The sequence below is a fragment of the Nannospalax galili genome, unplaced genomic scaffold (assembly GCF_000622305.1).
Source record: "Nannospalax galili isolate Female #2095 unplaced genomic scaffold, S.galili_v1.0 scaffold529, whole genome shotgun sequence".
Taxonomy (NCBI): Eukaryota; Metazoa; Chordata; class Mammalia; order Rodentia; family Spalacidae; genus Nannospalax; species Nannospalax galili.
Window position 1 is genome coordinate 2,766,482 of NW_008360309.1, and position 23,888 is coordinate 2,790,369.

At 51.3% G+C, this 23,888-nt stretch overlaps 1 protein-coding gene across 1 annotated transcript; it reads right to left on the minus strand.

The window, feature by feature from the left end:
• Positions 1–255: 255 nt before the first annotated feature.
• Rab8a (RAB8A, member RAS oncogene family) lies at positions 256–22,608 on the minus strand. Its single transcript, XM_008824672.3, has 8 exons — positions 22,422–22,608; positions 16,037–16,097; positions 12,684–12,744; positions 10,058–10,135; positions 8,741–8,830; positions 8,126–8,191; positions 6,914–6,964; positions 256–1,518 (listed from the first exon to the last, which is right to left on the minus strand). Exons 1-8 carry the CDS (start codon positions 22,543–22,545, stop codon positions 1,426–1,428), a joined length of 624 nt encoding a protein of 207 aa, XP_008822894.1. The 5' UTR covers positions 22,546–22,608; the 3' UTR covers positions 256–1,425.
• Positions 22,609–23,888: the final 1,280 nt, after the last annotated feature.

The window sequence follows — 23,888 nt, forward strand, 5'->3', positions numbered from 1 at the left end:
GGGTACATGCACATGAGTGCAGGTGCCAGTGGAAGTCAGAAGGGAGCCATTAGATCCTCTTGAGCTGGAGTTATACGCAGCTGTGAGCTGTCTAATGTGGATGCTGGGAAGCCAACTCAGGTCTTCTGAAAGGGCTGCAAATGCTCTTAACCTCTGAGCCATTTCTTCTCCAAACCATATTTAATAAAAGGTGTCCACTGAACCTGCAACCCAACATGGCCACCTGGATTCTAGGTACACTGTGGCGTGAAACTGTTCCCTTTAAAATGTGTTTTAATCTGTTTTCCTTAAGTGCACTGGTCAGTGGGAACAGGGCACATTAGAGACTCCGAGGAAGGGCTGACTATTGCTGGTATGTTGGTTTTAATTTCAAAAAAAGGGGGAGAAACCCCATGTCAATGGACTGACAGTGGCTTGGGGGGAGGGTTAAAGTAAAAAGGAGGGGCTCCCAGGTATCTGGTCCCAACTGCAGCCTCCCTGAGAGGGCAGAGTTCTCAAAACACAAGAGCAACAACCACCGGACTTCGGGGCAGCCTGTCGCCACAGAATGCCTGTCTCAGCCTCAGGGGCCAGGAGCCCACAAGTGGGAACAGCCTTGGGCCCTGTGCAGCAGGAACAGGCAGTCACATCTGTACCCCATCGCTTGGGTCTGCTGCTGGAAAATCAAAGACGGAATCACTTCATGGCATTAGGAATCTGGAAAAATAAAAAGTAATCTCAGCTAGAAAAAGAAAGCATCCAATCGATGTGCAGCCGGGGGAAGGGTGAGGAGAGCGGAGGCTGCTTCAGTGCCACTGAGGTGGGTGACCAGATGATGGGGTGAGTGGTGGCCATTCCTTGGGCCACAGTGTCCCGTCGGTGCTGGACTGTAGACTCTGCCTGGTTGTGGCCACATGAGCTGTCCTCTTCTGTCCAAACCCTCTACGCAGATTTTCCTTAATTTGTGCTTCCCTTTGGTTTGACAAGTAAAAACAGGAGATGGGGACATGGTTTTCGTCACTTGTCCAGAACTGAGAGAATGGCCACCAGGAGTGGCAGGCAGGAACCTCCAGGACTGGCGCACGGTGGCATCGGTGGCATCGCAAGGTGCCAGGCACTGCCACTGACCTTGCTCCCATGTTGGAGGGACAGGCTGGCTGGTGCATTGACTGTTGGGTAGGACAGGAACAGAAGGCATCCCCACTCCACCTCTCTCCACCTTTTGGTGATGTGACAGGGATGGATGGGCCCGACTGGAGGATGACACAGGAAAAGTAGCAAAATTCTAACTTGTTCCATCTCTGAAGGTGAAAGGATCAGACAGTTACTAAAATAATCAATTTCTTAATTGTGTTCGGGTAGCCGTGGCCCAACGGTGGGGTGGTGGAGGCTCGCCCGGGGCAGGCACAGTCAGTGGGGCTGAGAAGGCTCAGTAAGGCGGGGTGTTCACAGAAGAACACACCGGAAGAAGCTGCTCTTCTTCTGCTGCTCGGCTGTGATCTTGACTCCCTGGCTGCTCCCCTGGGGGCTGTTGCCTTCCTGAAGTCACAAGACATTTGTCTGTGTTGTTATCACCTGCCAGCCATTTATCCAGCCAGTCCGCCAACTGCCTGCCACTGTCCAACTAACCACCCCATCACCCAAAATCCAACCATCCGCCATTCATCTATCTACTCAACCACCCTCCACCTTTCCATCCATCCTCCCTTCCCATCCCTCCCAATCCATGCATCTCCTCATCCACCCACCAACCCACCCCCCATCATTCGTCTGTTCCCTACAAACCGAACAAGCACCGTTCATCCCCTCATACACACATCATCTAACCACACCCACCTGTCTATACACCCATTCACTATCCAATCATTTCCTTTGAACCATCCATTTACCCACTATTCAATCAGTCCGTTCACCCATCCATCTCCCCATCTATCCTTCCATGCATCCAGTCTCTCCCATCCACACAAACTCTTCTAACCACCTGTCATCTCATTCTATCAGTCCTCATCCTCTCATGCACCCCCTTCCAAACAAACATGCTGCTGTTTTCTCCGCATGACAGTTCATTCCCTTTCATAGACCCAAGGATCTGCTTTACCTGCCCACAGGCTCTTGCCCTTCTCTCCCCCAACATACCCCTCTCCACATTTTTCTGCTCCTTGCTCCTACTGGGGATGGGACCTAGGACCTCATGCATGCTGGCCAAGTGCTCTATCACTGAGTTACATTCCCGGAGGTACAGACCTTTCAACAATTATTCACTTTTTGTCCAGTTCGGCTGCCCCATGTGCCCCAGTAGGCCCAACTACTGCCAGGACACAGTACCTAAACTCTAATCTTTAAAAAATCATAAAATCTACACTTTTTTTTTTTTGTGTAAGTGCATGTGTGGAGGTCAGAGGACAACTTGCGGGAGTGGGCTGGTTCTTTCCTACTACCACGGGATCCCAGGGATCCAACGCACGTCATCAGACTTGGTTGGTGGCAAGCACCTTTACCACTAAGCCACTGGTCCAGGACTCCAATTCTGATCATGTTATGTTGAATAAAAAAAAGTATGTGGGAAACTCTGTGCTGCATGTTGTTTATAGAAACAGCAACCACATAACAGTGGCAGAGGAGCCAATGAGACAGCCCTGGGCCTTGCTGGCCTCTCATAGCTGGGGATGAATGGTAGTTAGTGGGATTAGAGTGACTTGAAGGACAAGTCATATATAATTTTTTAAAAAATATTTTATTTATTATTTTTATTTTATGTGTATTCGTGTATTGCCTGCATGTAGATAAGTGCACCCATGTTGTGCAATGGCTGAGGAGGACAGAAGAGGCCATCAGATCCCCTGGGACTGGAGTTACAGACAGTTGTTAGCTGCCATGTGGGTGCTGGGATTCGAACCCGGGTCTTCTGCAAGAACAGCCAGTGTTCTTAACCGCTGAGCATCTCTCCAGCCCGGGACAGCTCATATTTTATGTGCAGTTGGATGAGCAGAACTGTGAGAGCCCCACGCTGAGCACTCTGCTCTCTGGCCACATGGTGGGGTAACTTGGCTGGGGTGGGGCAGGCATAGAGGGGTGGGGTTGCACTGTACCCCAACATCTCCAAGCTCCAGTGATGTGCTTGATTCAGGAGAGCACTGCACAAGCTAAGGGAGACTGCATTCAAAACAGCAGGAGCCTGGGGCTGGAGAGATGGCTCAGCAGTTAAGAGAATGGGCTGTTCTTGCAAAAGACCTGGGTTTGGTTTCCAGCACCCACATGGCAGCTAACAACCACTTGTAACTCCAGTTCCGGGGGATCTGATGCCTTTTTCTGACCTCTGTGAGCACTGCACAACACATGTGCACTTACATACATGCAGACAATATACTCATACATATACAAAATAAAATAAAAAGGGGTTAAAGGGGAAGGGAGGAGGGCTGTACAAAGAACTGGGAATAAAGGGGAAGAAGAGCTCAAGAGAGGTGGGACCACAGCATAGGAATTATCGAGGGAGAAGTGGGGAAAACGGGGACACTTTAAATGGGGAGGATGGGGAAAGACAGGGAGAGAAAGAGGAGAGATAAATAGTGCCCAACTAGTATAAAAAACCAGAGGGAATTGTATTAGTCCAAAAACCTACTGAGAAATTACTCATACGGTATCCCCACATGAGTCTGTGAGCACAGCTGAAGGCTACATGACAAGAAACAGGGACAGACAGGAGAAACCTTCCTTTGAGTTGTTGGCCAGGGTAGTCCAAGAGACTCCCGCAAATTACACAGGCTATTACCACGGTCCTTGATGGCCTCCCAGAACTTCATGATAAAAGCCTATTGCTGAAGACGGGACATAGTTTCTACACAGGATTTAGAGCAACGGAGCTGGGACTGACCTGGACGCCACCTCCCCTGAAGGCCAGCTCTCATAGCTTTGGAGAGCACTATGCAAGCTGACAAGGGAGCACATCAATTCATGGTCCAACTCCAGCTTCAAGGCCTAAAAACCACATCAATGACTAGCACAACAAATGACACTGGTGCAGTAGTGGCACTTTTATCTTGGGAGAAATCAACAGCTACCTAATTGGACTAAAGCCCACTCAATGGGAGGAAACTCACGTCTGCTATTGTAAACCTAGCCAAATACACAGCTGGAGAGGTCAGAGATCTTAGAGAAAACTCCAAGTCTGTCACATCCCTAGATGAATGTAATTTCTTACTATGTACAAAATATGGATCCTTAAATTTATAGACAAGTATCCCAGTCACCACCCATCAAAGAAGCTTCTTTTTCAAGAGACAGAGATAATTACAGAACTCCACAACCGGTCACACACAGAGATTGTCTATGACTTGCCCAAGTCTAAATGGCACATCTAAGAAATGTGCAGCCTCTACACCTAAAGCTCACAGAGCATAGACAAGGGATGAAGAGAACACTAATGCATCTTTCAACTCTCATCAGTGAAGCTCCCTCATCAACAGAGGGCCAGGAACACAAAGTCCACAAATGGCCAAAATGCAGAGAATAAGTCTGCAGAATGTGGGTCTTTGTACAGGTCCCACATATTACAATCCACCTGCCCAGGGCTCAGGAACCATTGTGGAAGAGGGCTGAAAAGATTGTAGGAGCCAGGGAGGAGGTGCAGGACCGTACACAAAGTCCTACAAGCTCCTGGGACCCTTCGCATACAAATCTACAGCAATGGCTTCAGCATGGACAAGACCCACGGAAACTTTAGTAGATAAAAACCCAGCACATAACTGTGGAAATGAACAGTAGACCCCAATCTTAGTCAAAGAATTATCGGCAGCTGATTAGTGCTGGGTGAGGAAGAGCTGATCTTCTTAAAGAGAGGGACTCTAGACAGGCTGACTAGACCCCAGTGGATGAACTTGCACTGAAGGACATCTGGAGACACTAACTTTACATGATGGGCCTTAACACAAATGACAGAATGTATGAACTCCAGTGGGGGGCCTATGGGAGGGTGCAAAGAGGAAGGTATAGAGATGATTTTATGTATGAAATACACAAAAATTAAATAAAAAAATCTATATATAACAAAGGCAGCAGGAGCCAAGCACAGGGAGGTGTTGGGTGTGGCTGTTGCAGGGGGCGGGGGACCTGGAAGGTGCTGGGGACAGTTGGGCAGGTGATATTTGCCTAGGGCATTTGGTCTATAAAGCCCACAAAAGAAAATGAAATACAGAAAACCAATTAGAGGGAGGATAGCGAGGGATCTTTAAAGTCCCCCAGGAGGGAGCCTGGGAGTCCTGTGACTTGAGGTCCTCACACTCAAACCTGGCAGGAACTGGGTCTAGGGAAAGGTCAAGGATCCTCTGCACGTATGGACCCAGGCCCGGCCTTGTCTGAGAGGTCTGGGGAACACGCTTTTTTTCCGAAAATCTGGTATTGTTTCTGTGTCCCCCAGAATACATGGTTGGAAACTTAGAAATGGAATCCCCCAATGGTTGTGGTGGTGCACGCCTTTAATCCCAGCACCTGGGAGACAGAGGCAGGTGGATCTCTGTGAGGCCATCCTGATCCACACAGTTACAGGCCGGGCGGAAGCTACAGGAGATCCTATCTTAAAACAAAACAACAGAAAAGACAATCTCCCACATAGACTAGTGGTACTAGGAGGGGGGGCCTGCAGGAGGTGCTTCAGATCAGATGGAGATGGGAGTGGCCATTATGATGGCAAAAAGTTTGTAAGGGAGGAACAGAGGCTGCCAGCTAGTAACCACTCAATGTCACCATGGCCCACCCTGTGCTGTGAGGTTGTCCTCTGACACACATACACACACACACACACACACACACAGACCACTTAATATCACCATGGCCCACCCTGTGCTGTGAGGTTGTCCTGACACACACACACACACACACACCACTCAATGTCACCATGGCCCACCCTGTGCTGTGAGGTTGTCCTCTGACACACATACACACACACACACACACACACACAGACCACTTAATATCACCATGGCCCACCCTGTGCTGTTAGGTTGCACACACACACACACGCACAATAAATAAAATAAAACAGCACACAAACCCCTTAGTAGATACCAGCAATGCTATCGGATTCCCCATTCTCCAGAATTGTTAAACAACAAACTCAGATTCTTTTCTTTTGAGACAGGGTCTCACTATGTCACTCAGGCTGGTCTCAAAATCATGATCCTCCTGCCTCAGTCTCCTGAGTGCTGGTATGACTAGTATGGGCCAGCATGCCCAGCTATAATAAAACTCTATAAATGATCTAGCCTCAGGGGTTTTGTTATAGCAACAGAAAATGATAAAAAAAAAAAAAAACAACCTTCAGACAAGTGGCAAAGTCTGCCACCAGTACCTGAACCACACTTACAAACTCCACACCCTTCTCAGATTTGCTCGGCCTTAAAAGGCAAGACTGGGGAGATGGCTCAGTCAGTTAAGTATCTACTGCCTAAGTGTGGAGTTCATGGCTCAGAAGCCACATAAAGAAGCAGGGTGTGGGTCTGGAGAGCTGGATCGGTGGCTAAGAGCATATATGGTTTTGTAGAGGACCCAAGTTTGGGTCTGTTCACCTGTAACTAGCTCCAGGGGATCTGAGGTACCTGCACTCACATGTGCACATACTCACACACATACACATAATTTAACAACAACCCCCCCCCCAAAACTACAGGTGTAGTGGTGCACACCTGTAACCCAGTGGTGCGGAGATGGGGCTCTCTGACCAGCCTAGCCTAACCAGTAAGCCTGAGCCTCAACAAGACTCTCAAAAACTACAGTGGAGACTGCCCGAGGAAGATGCCTGACACCAATCTGATTCCAAATACACATACATGCATGGGCACGTATGCACACATGCACATACACACATAGCAGGCCTGGGCCACATGGATGGCTGTAGCCCACAGCAATGTGTGAAGACCCAAGAAGGAATCATACTCACCAATTTCTTGTCCATTTTTGCTTTGATATCTCTGGCGAGGGTGAAGAATGCCTGTGGAAAGAGCAGGCCATCCACACCCTTGAATGGTTGGACCTGGTTCTCAGTGTGGGCGTGACAGGGTAGAGACAAAGGTGAGGCTTCCCTTGGTCCTCCCTCCTGTTTTTACCCTGCCTCACATCCACCTTTTGTAGAGTGCCTTGGGTACAGGGCTGTTGTGTGGCCACCTCCCCCAGGTCAACAGCCCCATGAGCTAGAATTATACTCAGCTAGCCCCCATGGACAGGGCCTCACAGGAACCTGTGACTTGCACAAAGGTATCAAGTGGTTAACTGGCTGATCCAGAAAGGCCTGGAAGGATCCGGAAGGAGTGCCTAGCTCTCTGTTCCTGGCTGTGTTCTGCCTCCTTTGAGATGCCATCTCATGTAGCTCTCAGGTTGGTTTCTAACTCACTATGAAGCCAAGGATAACCTTGAATTCCTGACCCTCCTGCCTCAATCACCTGAGTTTGGGATGGCAGGTGTGTGCCACCACGCCTGGTCACCCTTTCTCTTGTTTAACAAATAAATGCTCCTTTGGCTATTCTGGGCCCAGAAAGGGACAGAGATGAACTGGATTCTGCATTTGCATGCAGTTTCTTGACAGAGGATGAATTTCAGCATGCCCCTATGACCTGCTAAGTTCAGCTGTGCAGGTGCTGGGGTGCTGAGGGGCCCTGAGGGCCTTGGGTGGTGCCATTGTGGGCTGGCCTTGATGAGGGAGCAGCCTGGGTGGTTTATGGAGGAGTGGCAGGTGAGAGCCAAGAGGGGCAAGGGCTGTGCTGCTGCCCTCTGGGGCCTATGCAGTGATACGGAAGAGCTAGGGTTTCTTTTTTCTTCTTAAGACACGGTCTCTTGCTACATAGCCCAAGCTGGCCTCACTTAAGGCAGTATTCCACCTCAGCCTCCTGAGAGTTGGGGTTACAGGAGTGTGCCACGATGCCTGGCTCTGGAGGTCTGTGTTCAATTTCATCCAGGGCATGTGAAGGAAGGGTCTTGGGTATTGCCTTACAGACAGCACAAGCTCCAGGACCCAGCTGGGCAGGGCTACTTCCTCCACCTGGCTCCCAACTGGGTCTGTGGGTGAGGGACACTGGCTGAGATGAAGCCAGAGATGGGACTGGGTGCCAGCAGGGGGCGCCCCGAGTCTGAGGGCACCTCCTGTCTCAGAACTTACGTTCTCCACGTTGATGTTGGCCTTTGCACTGGTTTCCATGAACTTGATCCCGTAGTCAAGGGCCAGCTGTGAACGGGGGAACAGGCATATTATCCTCCACTGGCTTCCTGGGAATTGGGAGCTGGGGCGGGGCTGGCATGGAGCTGGGGCAGTGATAGGCCAGACTGGGCTGAGGGTGTTACCTCCACTGTGTGAGAGCGCTAGGGTGGCCAATCCCTGAGGCAGGGTTCCACACAGCACTTAGTGAGGAGGCAGCTGAGCAGGGCAGAGCAGAGGGGCCTGGGCCACAGCAAGCTCTGCCCCCTGAAGTTGCTATGGCACCTCCCTGCGTGGTCTCAGTGGACTCTACTGATACACATGGAGTATGCAGGGCACACCAAGCCCTTCCTGCCCGCTGAGCAGCCTCTTGTCTCCAGCCCTGCCCAGGGCTCACGCATTACTGGGGTGTCACCTGGTTTCGAGTCCTTACCATCATAGGCAAGACAGGAAAGTGTGTCACCCTCCACTCATCAAGACTAAGAAGGAATCCCCCTAGAGCCTGGCTTTTTGTCAGGGAACATGTCAGTTCCCCTTCAATGGACTGCTGTCTTTGGACTGGCCAGCAGCAGCACCCACCTTTTCTCCCCGCTCCTTGGACACCTGTCTCTTGTCATTGACGTCACACTTGTTCCCCAGTATCATCTTCTCCACATCTGCAGAGGCATGCTGAGGAGATGGTGAGACAGGTCAGAGCAGTGGGCTGGGGCGGGGGGACCTCTGTATGCTGGAGCTCACAGAGGCTGGGGCCCATGTCCCCAGCCCAAGCCCTTCCTGACTGTGGCAAACAGCTCCAATGGGCTGCGGTCACCAAGCTCCAAGGCCAGGGATCCTGGGTGGGCTGAGATCTAACCCTTCCCATTCCCCTGGTGCCCAGCTCTATAGGAGCCCCAGTATTTTTGTACATATGTATATATTTATGTGTATGTGTGTAAGGTTTGTGTGGTATGTACACAGAGGCAGAGAGTAATTTTTGAGAGTTGGTCTTCCCTTCCACGGTGTGGGTCCTGGGGATGGAACTCAGGTTGTCGGGCTTGGCAACCGGTACCTTTACCCACTGAGCCATCTAACTGGCCAAAGCTCTGAATCTTGCTCAGACCCCTCAAATCTCCACTCTCTCTGGGTTCTGGAAATGGGTTATACCTTAGGCAGCCAAAGCATCTAGCTCAGCCATCACCTAGCCCCGGGCTTGGCTCAACCCTGCCTTTGGAGATGGCTCCCATGTCAATCTGTCCAGTGGCCTCCAGAGGAGGGGGCATCGGAAAGCAGCTCAGTGAGTGACACCTCCTGTCTACCAGAGATTCACTTGGAGTATCCAGAGCTCAGTGCAGCATCTCTCTCCTCTTTTGACTGAGACGGCTTTGGTAGCCTGATGTGGCCTGGCACTGCACTCCAGCTCCTAAACAAAGGGCCCGCCTCTCGGTTGGCTGGGGTGTCCTGAGCCCTGGGTGGGTGGTGCTTCCATGGTGACTTTATAGCAGGGTAAAGTCTGCACCCCGGACTTGTTTAGTCATCAGGGTGGCAGGTGTGGCCAGCCAGGAAGGTGCTGGAATGGGCTGGTGCCGGCTGCCTCCTCGTCCCTCCAGAGTCTCTTTCCACAGCCAGTTGCTGGCCTGAGCAAGCTCACACCCAGCTCCACTGCAGCTCAAAATGTGTGTTTGTGACAGGCCCTTCAAATACAAGGGTCACTGTGGTTCTAGAATCTTCTGCCTACAAATGTCCAAATGCTCACAGTGACCCCAACATGACTGCAAGATAAGCCAAACCCACCATGCGGGTCCTGGGCCAGTAAGAGGCTTGGGTGGACACTGGGTATTCTGGTCCCTGCGCCTTCCACTGCCCTGGCTCCAGAGCTCTGAGGCACCCAACAGAGGATTTGAGGGATGGGGGCCTCACCTCCTCAATGTTCCGAATCCAGTTCCGAATGTTGTCGAAGGACTTCTCGTTGGTGATGTCATAGACCAGCATGATACCCTGGGCAAGTACAGAGGGGCACAGGCTCTGAGGGGCCCTGCAGGGTGAGGACAGTGCCTATGCAGGGGTAGGGGTGTGCCACTGCCCGTCACCTTCCCCACGCCCACAGTGTTCTGGAAGCCAGTCCCCTGGTCTTTCCCTGTCAGTCTCCCCACACCAGTATGCCCCGCTCAGCCACCAAGGTGACACAACCCTGCCTGTGCTTTGTCCCATTGATAGTGAATGGCATGGAGAGATGAGCACCCCAAGAAGCCTAACCCTGCCGTGCCTTCCAAGGGCTCAGAGCAGAGACCTGCTGTCAGTGCCAGGCTGAGTGACCTTGTCAGATCCCTAATGACTGTGGGGACATGGTTTGCAGGTCCCAAGAGGGCCCACTTTCAACCCAGCCTGAGCCCACTGTCTCACTGCTACTGTGAAGGAGGAGAAACTGAGGCAGAGGGAGATGAGACCTTTTTGATTAAGATTGAAGTCCAGGAGACTGGCGTGGTGGCTCATCCCTGCAATCCTAGCAATCGGGGCTGAGGCCAGCCTGAACTACATAGAGATCTGTCAGAGACACACAGACACACAAACAGACAACTGAAGCCCCTGGTAAAGCTGAGACAAAAGAGCTAATGATGCCATTCTGAGGGATTGCCCTCTGACAGTCTGGTACTGCCCTGGATGTCCTCATGGGGTACCCATGGCAGCCCAGTTGGCAGCACCATCGCAAGCCTCCCTGGGAACTAAGCACTCTAGACTTCGAGGCCCATGGCTAGCCCAGGTGCAAGCCCTGCTCGCTCCCCTCCTCTGGGCAGCCCTGTATGGGGTGCCAGCCATATTTGCAGAGCAAGAACATCAAGCAGCTTGCTTAGTAGCAGAGCATTTGCCTGGTGTGTGTGAGGGAGGGCCTGGGTTCCATCTGTAGTTTCAAAACAAAACCAAATCAAACCAAGTAATACGAGCTGGCAGGCTAAGACCCAGGGTGGCTGTCTGCTGCAGTAGGGCTCAGGGGACGGGGCAGGGCGACTATCTACTATCTCGGCCTAGAGAGACCCATCTGGCCCACACAGCCCTCTCCTGGGGGCAGGTATACTTGGGACCTGCCCGGCACCTGAGGCCCTGCACCTTGAGGGACAGAACAGAATTTGTTCTAGTGAGGAACGCTAAGGCTGCAGGCATCGGGGTCATTTCCAGTGTGGTTCTTTCAGGGACACTCTAAATATTTAATGTTGCCATTCACGCCCATGGCTTCCAGGCTCCTAAAGTGTCCCCAGTGTGTTGTCAGCACTGGCCCTGTTCAGGGATTAAAACACATGCACACTGTCCTGGCAGCCTGGTGGCTATGGCACTAAGTGACAAACTAGGCTATGGTAGTGCAGGGCACTAGGGAGGCTGCGATTGTGGGCAGGTGGCTGCCTGCCCTCACAGAAGCCGGGAGACATGTTCTCCTACTCTGTTCCCTAAGTGGAACCTGCCCAGGGCAGGGTTCTTCCTTGCTTACCACCTCCTACATTTCCCCAGGTCATTTGCCTGGTGTGTGTGAAGGAGGGCCTGGGTTCCATCCATAGTTCCAAAACAAAACCAAATCAAACCAAATAATACGAACTGGCAGGCTAAGACCCAGGGTGGTGTCTGCTGCAGTAGGGCTCGGGATGGAGAATACTTGAGTGACGACAAAAGAGGTCTGCCCATGGATCACCCCATCGCAGGCCAACAGTCCTGAACAAGTCCAGCCTTCAAGTTAAGCAAATTCCAGAGACACTGATGTGGCCTGTGGCCCTTCTGTGTTAGGGTGAGCTGGCCCAAGGGCTGGTCTGCACCTGGAAGACTGGCTCCCAGCACTCTATCCCCAAAGAAGGCTGTTTGCACAGCTTAACTCCCACTGGGGATGAAGCCAGGGCGGGATGTACCAGGGATCCCTGTGGGCCATGTGACCTCGTCCTAAAGCAAGCTGGGGTGCCTGATCCTAAGGAATGGGAACACAGGTCCACAGGGACACATAGCCTTCATGTCCTAGCACTTGGGAAGCAGAGGTAGGAAATTTTTTAATTAAAGGCCAGCCTGGACTGCACGGGGAGACCTTGTCTAAAAAACAAAACAAAAAAGGGGTTCTGAGGAGATAGTTCAGTCCAAAAAGTGCTTACCACACAGGCACAAAGACCTGAGTTTGAACCTCAGAACCCACATTAAAAAGCTAGGTATAGTGTATGTGCCTGTAATCCCAGTGCTGGGGAGGTGGAGACAGCTGGATCCCTGGGGCTCACCTGCTATAAGAATAATATGCAAGCTGACCTCTGGCTCCACACTCAAGAGCACACACACATACACGCACAAAACCAACAAAAACCAAAAAACCACCATAAAACAAGTTGGGCATGGTGGTGCACACCTGTCACCCCAGAACCTGGGAGGCCAAGGCAAGGGGTATTTTGAGTTCTAGGCTAGCTTTGGCTACATATTGAGACCTTGTCTTAATTAGACAAAACCAACCAAAATTCAACCATACAGGCTTTGGTACTGCTGCCCACACATGCTCGTTTTCACTTAAAAAACCCAGAGTCTGTACCATGGCGCCCCTGTAGTAGGCTGTCGTGATCGTCCGAAACCGCTCCTGGCCAGCCGTGTCCCTAGAAACAAGAATGGACAGTGTTAGTGACATCTGTGGCCTGCCAGCCACACTGCACCACTTTCTCCCTTGACTCTCTCCTGCTTAGGAAGGAGCTGCCACTGTCCCTTGATGACAGCCCGGGGACCTTCTGACGAATTCTGCTTGTTTCCTGGCTGGGTCACAGGCAAAATATTGGACCATGTCCCTTTCCCTCCTAGGCCTTTGCTTCTGGAGGTTTCTCCCAGAGTATGTGGGTCACAGAGGGCCAAAGCTGATGGCTGCTGCTAGTGAGACCGCAGTCACTGTGGTGCAGCCCTGGCAGTTAGAAAGCACAGGGTAAGCTAGGCTGCTACTCAGATGGTGTGTTCCTGCCTTCTGTGACCACCTTGGTTTAGGTAATGAAAGTCCTCTGAGTGAGGGAAGCCTAGGACAGCTGCAGCCCAGGGAGGTAGTGCCTGAGTTCAGACTCCAGCCTGCCCAGCTCACAGACTGGCAGAAACAGGTGCTGGATGAGATGGCACCCACCTGTCATCCTGTCACACAGGAGGATTGTGAATTCCAGGACAGCCTGGGCTACAGAGTGAGATCCTATCTCAAAATAAAAAAGGGACGTGGTGTAGCTCAGTGGTACAGTGTTTGCTCAGTGTATGCAAGGCCCTAGGTCCACCCCCAGGACTGGAGAACAAAAGTAACTTAGTAGGGACATGTCCCAAGGGCTCTGACCAACTGATCACATAGAAATGCACAGTGCTAAGACGGCTTTCTAGCTCTCTAAATTTTTAATTGTTTTAAATCACATTTGTTTGCTTGTTATTTTTTACCTTGTATGTGTATGCATATGTGTGTGAGAGATAGTACATGTGTGGAGATGAGAGGACAACTTCTAAGAGTCGGTTCTCTCCTTCCACCATGAACTGGGGATGGAGCTCAGGCTTGGTGTCAAGCCCCTCTACTGGCTTTGGATCTCTTATTTTTCTGTGGCGCTGCTTGGCAAGTTCTCTGCCACTGGGCCCCGCCTCCAGCCCTAAAACTACCTTCGACTGTCATTGCTAAGTGCTAGACTGACTTGCTGATGGCACTCCGAGGACATCCATGGGAAGAGTGCTACTCTCAAGCCAGGCCCCAGTCCAGCTACTTGCTCCAGCTGAGACTGCCAAGGGCAGGGGTGGGGAGGGAGGAGCCAGGCAGGCGCCTGGCTTGCTGGGACTGTGTCACTTTGGACTTGGGCACAAAGGCTGCCACCTGGCCATCATGTTGGAAGTACAGGACTTCCATGGATCCTAACTGCCCAACTGCCCACGTCGTCAAGACTGACTGATCAAACCCTGAGGATGGGCAAGGATTCTCCCTTGTCCAGGTTCAAGGCTTGAAGTCAGACTGAGGGGTGAGCACTTGTTTGAGGCGAGGGCACCCAGGAAGCAACTCAGAACTGCTAGCAAGCCAGGATGCTGGCTCTAAAACCCACCCTGGGCTCTCAGCTCCCACTCAGGGGTGCCTAGTTGGCTGGGCACTTGACTAGACTCTTATTTATTTATTTTTGAGATAGGGTTCTCTTAGCCCTGACTGGCCTGGAACTCTGTATAGACCAGGCTGGCCTGAATGAAGCTCACTATGTAGACTAGGCTGGCTTTGATTCACAGAGATCTCTGTGTTCCAAGTGCTATCACGCCCAGCTTTGACCATGCTCTTTGGTTTGGCTTATATATATATTATTATTAAATTTTTTTTTGGTCTTTTTTGAGACAGGGTCTCCCAGTAGCCCCAGCTGGCCTGAAACTCACTATATAGACCAGGCTGGCCTTGAACTCACAGAGATCCACCTGCCTCTGCCTCCCAAGTTAATCCCAAGGGATTAAAGGCGTGTGCCACCACATCCAGCTTTACTTATTTTTATTTTATGTATATGAGTGTATTGCCTGCATGTATGTGGGTGTACCCGTGTCATGTAATGCCGTGGAGTTCAGATGAGGGCTTCGGATTCCCTTGGAACTGGAGTTAAGGACAGTTCATAGCTGCCATGTGGGTGCTGGGACTCGAATCCAGGTCCTCTGCAAGAGCAGTCAGTGTTCTTAACTGCTGAGCCATCTCTCCAGCCCTTGGTTTGGCTTTTTGAGACAGGTTTTCACTCTGTAGCCCAGGCCGCCCACAAATTTCTGGTGATCCCCCTGCCTCTGCCTAGTGAGTGCTGGGATGACAGGTGTGTACTATGCATTCAGCTGCACAGTTTTATGTGCCATGGGGTCTGTTTTGCTCAGGGCTGACAATCTGAGCTGAATTTCTAGTGAGGTGGGGAATATACACACCCACACTTCCCTAACTGCTGCTGGTCGAGGAAATCACCCTCAAGTCTGAGGAATGGAACCTTAGCTTCCCTCACATTGGTTTGTGGGTTTCAGGTCCTCAGGCCAGGAAGGGAGGCCTGGGCACCCCCAAAGGAGAAAACAGGAAGTGCTATGAGACCTTAAACTCTGGGTTGAGCCCATGGGTTCAAAAGGAAACTCCCAGCTGGGTGCGGTGGCCCATTCTTGTCATGCTAGCACCCGGAAAGATGAGGCAGGAGGACTCCTGTAAGCTTGAGGGCAGCCTGGGATGGACAGTGAGACCTTGTCACAATGAAATCAAAAGAGGAAAGTTTTAGGCAAGGTGCCTTAGTATCTCAACCGCTTCAAAAGCTGCTTGAGATAGGGCCAGCATCAACTACTGACGGGCAGGCACTGGGTCCCAGAGGTCTTGGGATCCTCTTTACCCCAATATATCTGGAAGCCTCTGGAAGTTTCGTTTGCCACCTCCTATATGGTTGGCTCTCTCCAGGTTTAGCATAGGCCTGGGGCATGCTTGAACAGAGTAGCTCTGTCCCTACAGGTTAGGTCCCTAACACAAACATCAGGCCCCAGTGGCCAGCACAGCATGGCTGTCTGAGCTGGGTAAGAAACTCCAGAAGTTTCTGAGGAAAAGGACCATGTGCTGGGCTGGAACCGAGAGCTCCCACTCAGTGGGTAGACTGTTTGCCTGGCATTCATGAGCCCTTGGGTTCCATCCCTAGCATTGCAAAATAGCCTATCTTCCCAACACTTGGGGGGTAGACGCAGGAGGATCAGGAGTTCAAGGTGATCTTTGGCTATACTGAGTGTTTGAGGCCAGCCTGGGCTATATGAGACCCCAACTCAAAAAATAAAAAATAAATAAAAAGGGTTAGGTGTGGTGGTGCTGCCATTAATCACAGCACTTGGGAGGCAGAGGCTCAAGGCCTGGCTAAGGACTCTGGCTCCAAGTCCTGGCTGGGTAAAGGGGCTGTGCACGTAGGCACTTACCATATCTGCAGTTTAATCCTCTTGCCATCGAGCTCTATGGTCCTAATTTTAAAGTCAATTCCTGAAACAAGGGGAAAGAAAAGGTGTTACCCATGTTAGGCCACTTCTAGGCTGGGTGGGAAGGGAGGCCTGGGCACTGCCAGTCTGACCAAGGACAGGGCTTCATTGCTGGCCCTGAGGAAGCTCAGGATTCCCTCCATTCCAACAAGCCTGGAAATTTATGGAAGTATCTTCCCCACTGGAAGCAAAACCAGAGATGTGGGGGCTGCTGGAGCGCCTAGGGGGAAGGTGACAAGGAGCAGTGGGTGGGCAGGGGTGTCTGTAGCTGAGAACCAGGCTGACCTCATCTACTTTGCCACCCACAGAACCTGTCTCCCTGGTCCAGTTGCAGAGCTGGGCTTCTAGAGCTTTCTATAGGCTGGGCTCCACACTCCTCCCATCCCACAAAGCAAAGACACTCTCATGGGCCATACACTTTGCTCTGGCTATTTTTTCATTTATTATTTTTTATTTTATGTGTGTGAATGTATTGCTTGCATGTAGGTAGGTGCACCTGTGTCATGTAGTGCCTGCAGAGGTTAGAAGAGGGTGTCAGATCCCCTGGAACTGGAAGGTTGTTAGTCGCCATGTGGGAACTGAATCCAGTTCCTTTGCAAGAGCAGCCTGTGCTCTTAATCACTGAGTCATTTCTCCAGCCCTCTCATTTTTTATTTTTATATACAGAGTTTCATGTAGCCCAGGCTGGCCTCAAACTCTCGATGTAGCCAAGGATGACATTTATAGGATCCTCTGCCTCCACTTCTCATGCTGTGATTACAGATGTGTGCTACCACACCTGCTCACACAGGCTTTCTTCTCAACAGACTGCCTGCTTTACTTGCCTGTCACAGCCCTGCTCTGACACCTGATGGAGGCACCCTCCTACCTGCTGCTGTGACCCCCTCCACAGTCTCTGCAAAAATACAGGTCATGTACTGGAGATGCAGCTCAGTGGTGGAGCACTTGTCTAGCATGTTCAGCAAGACTGAATTCTATCCACAGCACTTCATGGGACAGGCAGTATTGTGACACATTTGAGGAACCTGAACACTCAGGAGGTAGAAGCATGAGGATCGGGAGTTCAAGGTTGTCCTTGGCTACAGTAAGTTTGAGGTCAGCCTGTGTGTCAACCTGGACTCAAAAACAAGAACAGCAAAATTCCAACCTAACAGGTACCAAAAACAACCCTAACAGTAACTGTGTCGCCAAGCTGGTCTCTGCTTTGGAGCTTCCAGTGTGTCCACCAACAAACAAAATATAGATGGTTATGTGGTGGAGTATTACTCAGACATGAAAAGGAAAAGAAATCACATACAATATATTGTGGATAAGGCCCCAAAACATGATGCTGAGTGGGAAAAGCCAGCCACGAAAGGCCATAGACTATGTAACTGTGGTGACACAGACAAGGGCTGTGTTTGAGGCTGTGAAGCTGGGGTATGGGGAAGATGAAGAGGGTCAGTTGAAGGGTTCTGAAATGGTGCTACTTCTTTTTGGCACAGGAAACATTCTGAAATGTATTATGGTGATGGATATACAACTTAAAGCATACCAAAAGGGACTTCCACATGTGGAAGGAGAGAAATGATTCCCACAAATTGCCCTTTGAGCACCACACATATGCTACGGCACATGAGTGCCCCCACACAAGTAAATGTGCTACATTAAAAAAAAAAAGTCATCTGGGTTTGGTGGTACACACTTTTAATTCCAGCACTTGGGAGGCAGAGGCAGGTGGAGCTCTGTGAGTTCAAGGCCAGCCTGGTGTATATATGGAGTTCTAGGAAACGGTCAGCTAGGGCTACAGGGAGACCCTGTCTCAAAACGACCTCCCCCAAAAAACCAACCAACAAACCAACCAACCAAACAACCCCCCTCCAACAAACAAACAAACAAAAAGTAGCAAAACAAAACAAAAACCAGGCTGAGACTCAATGGACAGGCTGCTTGCCTAGGGTGGCCTGGGGCCTATGACTAGCACCATATAAGCTGGGTGTGAGCTGCACACCTGTCATCCCAGACCTTTGGAGGTAGAGGCAGGAGGATCATGGGATCAAGTTCATCCTCAGGTACATAGGGAGTTTGAGGCCAGCCTGGGCTACATGAGACCCTGTCTCAAACAACAAAAAGCTGGTCAGATGAATGAGGCACAGCTACAATCCATGGTACCACTGGCTTGGCGCAGCACATCTGAAGCAATGACAGGCTCTTGAAGACATGGCAGACCCAGACCAGACTAACAAGAACTGACTCTAGGAAGCCCAAGGGCTAGGCTCACCCCTCATATTATAGATGGGACTTCTGAGGTCAGACCCTGGCCACACAGGGCAGTGCTTCCAGAACAGACAGTCATTCTGGTCTGTATTGAGCACTGGAGGCTGCTGGCTGCCAGGATGGATTTACCTTCCTGTGTCATTTCAGGCCCAAGACATTTCCCAGTTTGTCACAGATGCTCAGGGACCCACAGAAGTTTAGAATTGCTGTTCAGCCCACCTAGATCACAAACTACTACTCTAGAGCCTCATGGGTTTAAAAAAAAAAATCATTCATTCATTCATTTTGAGACACGATCTCCCTGTGGCCCCAGCTGGTCTGGAACTCACTATGTAGACCAGGCTTGCTTTGAACTCACAAAGATCCCCCAGCCTCTGCCTCTGAGTGATGGGATTAAAGACATATATCACGCCCCCCCCCCCGCTGGTTTTATTAATTAGGAACTGTAAACTTTTTTTTTTGGTCTTTTTGAGACAAGGTCTCCCTGTAGCCACAGCTGGCTTGGATTTCCTATGGAAACCAGCCTGGCCTCAAACTCACAGAGATCTGCCTGCCTCTGCCTCCTCAGTGCAGGAATTAGGAACTATATAAACTTTATAAGGCTGTAACTTCAAGGTCAAGGTGAGTAACTTTCCTAAAAAAGAGGTCTACAGGAATGTGATACAAAGGTCTGGGCTGGACGGATCCTAGTTCAGGTGCCACCCCCATCTCATGGGGTGGCTGTGACCCAGTCATGCCTCACCTGCAAACAGAGAGGCTGGTCTCCTTGGTGCTGTGAAGTGCTAAGTGAATTTTCTCATCAAGAATTTAAAACTAAGCACCAGGTATGGTGGCACACACCTCTAATCCCAGCACTTGGGAGGCAGAGGCAGATCTCAGAGGCAGGCAGATCTTGGTAAGTTCAAGGCCCGCCTGGTCTACATAGTGAGTTACTGTGACTACAGGGAGACCCTGCCTCAAAAAATTTAAAACCTTGCCAGCTAGAGATGCAGCTCAGCGGTCAGCTGGCACATGTAAAGCTTTGGGCTCTATCCTCAGTACTTCAAAAACTAAAACTGAACACTAATACTTGTAGCCTGGCGCAGTGGCACGCACCTTTAGTCCCAGCACTCAGGAGGCAGAGGCAGGCAGAGCTCTGTGAGATCAAGGTCAGCCTGGTCTATAGAGTTCCAGGCCACCTGGAGCTACAGGAAGACCATGTCTCAAAAACAAACAAACAAAAAACCCCAAAAGACCCCCAATAAACCAATCAACCAACCAACCAACCAAAACAAGCATTGTTGGCCAAGTGACATGGCTGGGCATTTAAAGGAATCTGCTGCTGAGCCTGGGACTCGAATTCTACTCCAGGACTCTCATTCTGGAAAGAGAACTGACTTCCATGAGTTGTCTTTTTGACAAGTCTGAGTTACCTTTTGATTTGTCTTTTTTTTGGGTCTTTTTGAGACAGGGTCTCCCCTGCAGATCTATCTGGCCTGGAACTCACTATGTAGACCAGGCTAGTCTTGATCTCACAAAGATTCACCAGCCTCTGCCTCAGGAATTCGAGTGCTGGGATTAAAGCCATGTGCCACTATGCCCGGCTTCATTTGTCTTTCTGACAAGTTTGCGCACACAGAAAATATGCAATTAAAAAAAAAACATCCAGGAATGGTAGTTTACATATTTTTAGGTTTTGTTTTGAGACAGGGTCTCACTATGCATCCCTGATTGGCCTTGAACTCAGATATTAAAGGCATACACCACCAAGCCCAACCTGGTGACTCAATGGATCTGTAGTCCCAGCTTTTGGGAGGCAGAGACAGGACTGCTGCAAGTTAGAGGTTAGTCTGAGCTACAGAATGAGACCCTGTCTCAAACAATGAAAAGCTAAGCAAGGGTGGCTGAAGAGTGGATCAGTGCTTAAGAGCACTGGCTGTTCTTGCAGAGGACCTGGGTTCAGTTCCCAACACCCACATGGTGGCTAACAACTATCCATAACTCCAGTTCCAGGGAATTCGATGCCCTCTTCTGACCTCAGGCACTGCATGACATGGGTGCACTTACATACATGTAGGCATAACACTCATACACATAAAATAAAAATAACAAAATATCTAAAAACCAAACAATTAGGGAGATGGCTCTGTTCATAAAGTACTTGCCACATATGCATGAGGACCTGAATTGCATCCCCAGGACACATGTAAAACTAGTCAGTGGATGGCACGCACCTATAACCCCAGCAGGAGGGTCCTGGGCTCCCTGGCCAGCCAGTCTAGCAAAACTGGTGAGTTTTGGGCTCAGTGAGAGATTGGATTTGAAAAGAGAAAGGTGGGAGGGCTGGGCAGATGGCTTAGCAGGTGAAATTGCTCCCTGTCAATCGTACGTCCTAAGTTACGTTCTCAGGACCCACATGGAGGAGGAGTGTAACTGTCACAATTTGTCCTCTGACCTCCACATCTGTGTGGTGGCTTGCACTCGCTACTCTTCCCAACACACACACACACACACACACACACACACACACACACACACACACACACTCAATTTTTTTGAAACCAAACAAAAAGCCAATCCCTCCAATCCCTGAACTAATCTCATGGTGCTGTTGCTGATTGGGAAATGTCTGAGGCTGGGAAACTGAGGTGGGGTTAACAGCAAACCTCAGACTGCAGGCAGTTATAGCCACTTCCTGGTTGGCCGGACTCAAGACTCCAAAGTTGGATGTTGGAGTGGGGGAGAACTTTCAGATGTACCTGTGCATGCCACACCATGGTGTGGTTAGGGAGACAACACAGCTTAGTTGTCATCTCACACAACTTATTTCCTAAGTTCTTTTTCTTTTTGAGATAGGGTCTCATGTAGCCAGGGCTGGCTCTCAACTCACAATGTAGCCAAGGATAACCTTGATCCTCCTGCCTCTACCTCCCCTGTGCTCGCTTTACAGTTGTGTGCCACCACATCTGTATTATGGGGTGCTGGAGATGGAACCCAGGGCTTTGTCCATGTGAGGCGAGCTACATCTGAGCCTTGGGATAAACTGGGCATGGTAAGTGCTCTCTCATTCCAGGACTCACCCAGGACACTTTGCTAGGAGTTACTTCTACACCCAACCTTCTGAATGCAACGTCGTGACTGTTTTGGTGGCAAGGAGCAAGGTCAGGTGTTTTTGAAGTCAGGACTGGTATACCACAAGGCAATTTTATTAAATGGCACAGTGGGTCAGCTCTGGGAAAAAAGCTGTTCTGAAAGTGACAGGCAGGTCCTGGGCCCTACAATAGGGAAGTTAAGGCAGCATGTGGCACAGAGGATCTTGGTCTTTCATTGGGGCTTTTTATCTTTCATCGCTAAAGGGATGACAGGTCGGCAGCCCTACGCTGCCATTATTCCTTTAGTAGGAAAAATCACTGATGAGGGGTGGGGGCAGGATCGGGGAGAAGGGTCATTTCTAGACTAAAGGGCCACCGAGGTTGGGGTTGGAGGAACTCTGAGGTGGCTCAGCTGCGCTGGTCCTTCGGGGGTACAAGTTGACACCTCTTTGGGATGGCTGGACTTTGAATTTGGGGGTCAGATACACCTAGGTCCAAATCTCATCCCTGCCACCTGTAGCCGGAGACTCTCAGGGAGTTCCACACCCTCCCTCAGTTTCAAATTTTTCCAACTTGTAACTGCACCTGACCCAAGAACACTGGAGAGTGTGGGTACCGGACAGGCCAAGCCTGCCAGATAGAAAAAGCCCCACGCGGCCAGGTGTCCCCGCCCTGTGCCCATGCCTCAGTTTCCACTTCTGTAAGACCGGGATGCCCTAACAAAGTCTCGAGGGCTGCTCTGAGCTGACAAGAGAGATGACAGGCGGGCGGCAGGACCCCGGCCCAGGACCGGCGCTCGCTCACACCCAGCCTCGGGATCCCCATCTGCACCGAGGACCCGGTCCCGCCACGGCTCGGGATCCCTGCGGTGAGGTGGAGGCCGGCGTGCTGGCTCCCCTCCGGGTTTTCGGCCCGGGTCCATCCGGGATCGATCTTAGCCCAGCCACGCAGGGGCGCGCCCGGCCCGGCCCAGGCCCCCGGCCGCTCCCAGGCCCCGTTACCTATGGTGGAGATGAACGTGGAGTTGAAGGCGTCCTCGGAGAAGCGGAACAGGACACAGGTCTTCCCCACCCCCGAGTCCCCGATCAGCAGCAGCTTGAACAGGTAATCGTAGGTCTTCGCCATATTACACTCTCTCCCCGACGGGAAGTACGGCCGGCGCCTTGCCACTGGTCGCTAGATCCGTCCATCAGTGTCGATCCCGCCCCCTATTGGCTCCCAGCCCGTCTTGCGTCACCAAGGCCGAAGCCAGCCCCCCGAGCTCCGCCCGTCGCGGGGAACCCTGGGGGAACAGGAGAATCCGACGCAGAGCCGGAAGTAGCCGGGGCACCCCGCCCATTGGCTGACGCTTGGGATAAGGAGTGTTGTGATTGGCTAGCGGTGAAGCGTCGTGGGGAGGTGGACTTCAAATGAAGAGCGGGGGGCGTGACTATCACTTGACCCCGCCTTCCAGCCCAACCCTTGAGCGGCCTCGCCCGCCTCCCGACGGGAGGGGCGCCAACAATTCCGCGCGCTGACCGCTGAGGAGGGAGTCGTGGCTGCGCACGCACGCTCCGGAGACCGTTGGCTCCAGTAGAGGGCGCACGCGCGCAGACCGGGTCTCGAGGTTCCCGCTTCCCGGCTCGCCGTCCTTAGCTGTGCCCTAGGCGAAGCGCGGGAAGTATTTTCCTGCTGGGGGTAATGGCTGTGTGGACGTTTTTATGCTCCGGGCCTGGACGCCGGCCCCACGCGGGGCTGCGCCGCCCGCCGGTGTCCTCGGCACAAGCGAGGCGCTGAGGCGGGTGGGGGAAGCCTGGCCCTCCCCCTCGGCCGATCCTCAGGCGATCTCCCAGGCCTCGGCCGAGGGCACACCTGCAGGTTCAGCACCTTTGGTTCTGTGCCTGAGCATGCCCTCCGCACATAAAAATGCACAAGACTGCATCCCATACCAGCCCTGCGAGGCGGTAGGCTCTTTCTCATTTCATGGTAAGGAAACTTGAGGCTGTAGGAAATGAAATTACTTTCCTAGGCTCCAGAGTGGAAAGTTCCCCCGGGCCCCCCTTTTTCTTTTTCTAGAGTTGGAATGGAGCCTGGTATACCTGGAGAATGGTTTAAAAAAACAAAAGAAAACAAAAAGAAAATTAATATATGAGGGACCAGGAGACGGAGATAGCTCATTTGCTGAAGGTGCTTCTAGGCACATGGTGGAAGGAGAGACCTACCCCCACAGTTGTTCTCTGATATCTACACACTAAGTAAATAAATAAATGCAGTTTTAAAAAGATTGACATGCATGGTGTCGCACACGTGTAATCCCAGCACTCGGGAGGCAGAAGTAGGCGGATCTTTGTGAGTTTGAGCCCAGCCTGGTCTACATAGTGAGTTCCAGGGCAGCTGGAGCAACAGGGAGACCCTGTCTCAAAAAAAAGGTTAACGTGGGCCTGGAGAGCTGGCTCAGAGGTTAAGAGCACCAGCTGCTCTTGCAGAGA

Coding starts and splice junctions, on each gene's coding strand:
- Rab8a (XM_008824672.3), bottom strand. CDS start 22,545: ATGGCGAAGACCTACGATTACCTGTTCAAGCTGCTGCTGATCGGGGAC. Junction 16,098..22,421: donor CACGTTCATCTCCACCATAG/GTAACGGGGCCT, acceptor CCCTTGTTTCAG/GAATTGACTTTAAAATTAGG. Junction 12,745..16,036: donor AGGATTAAACTGCAGATATG/GTAAGTGCCTAC, acceptor TCTTGTTTCTAG/GGACACGGCTGGCCAGGAGC.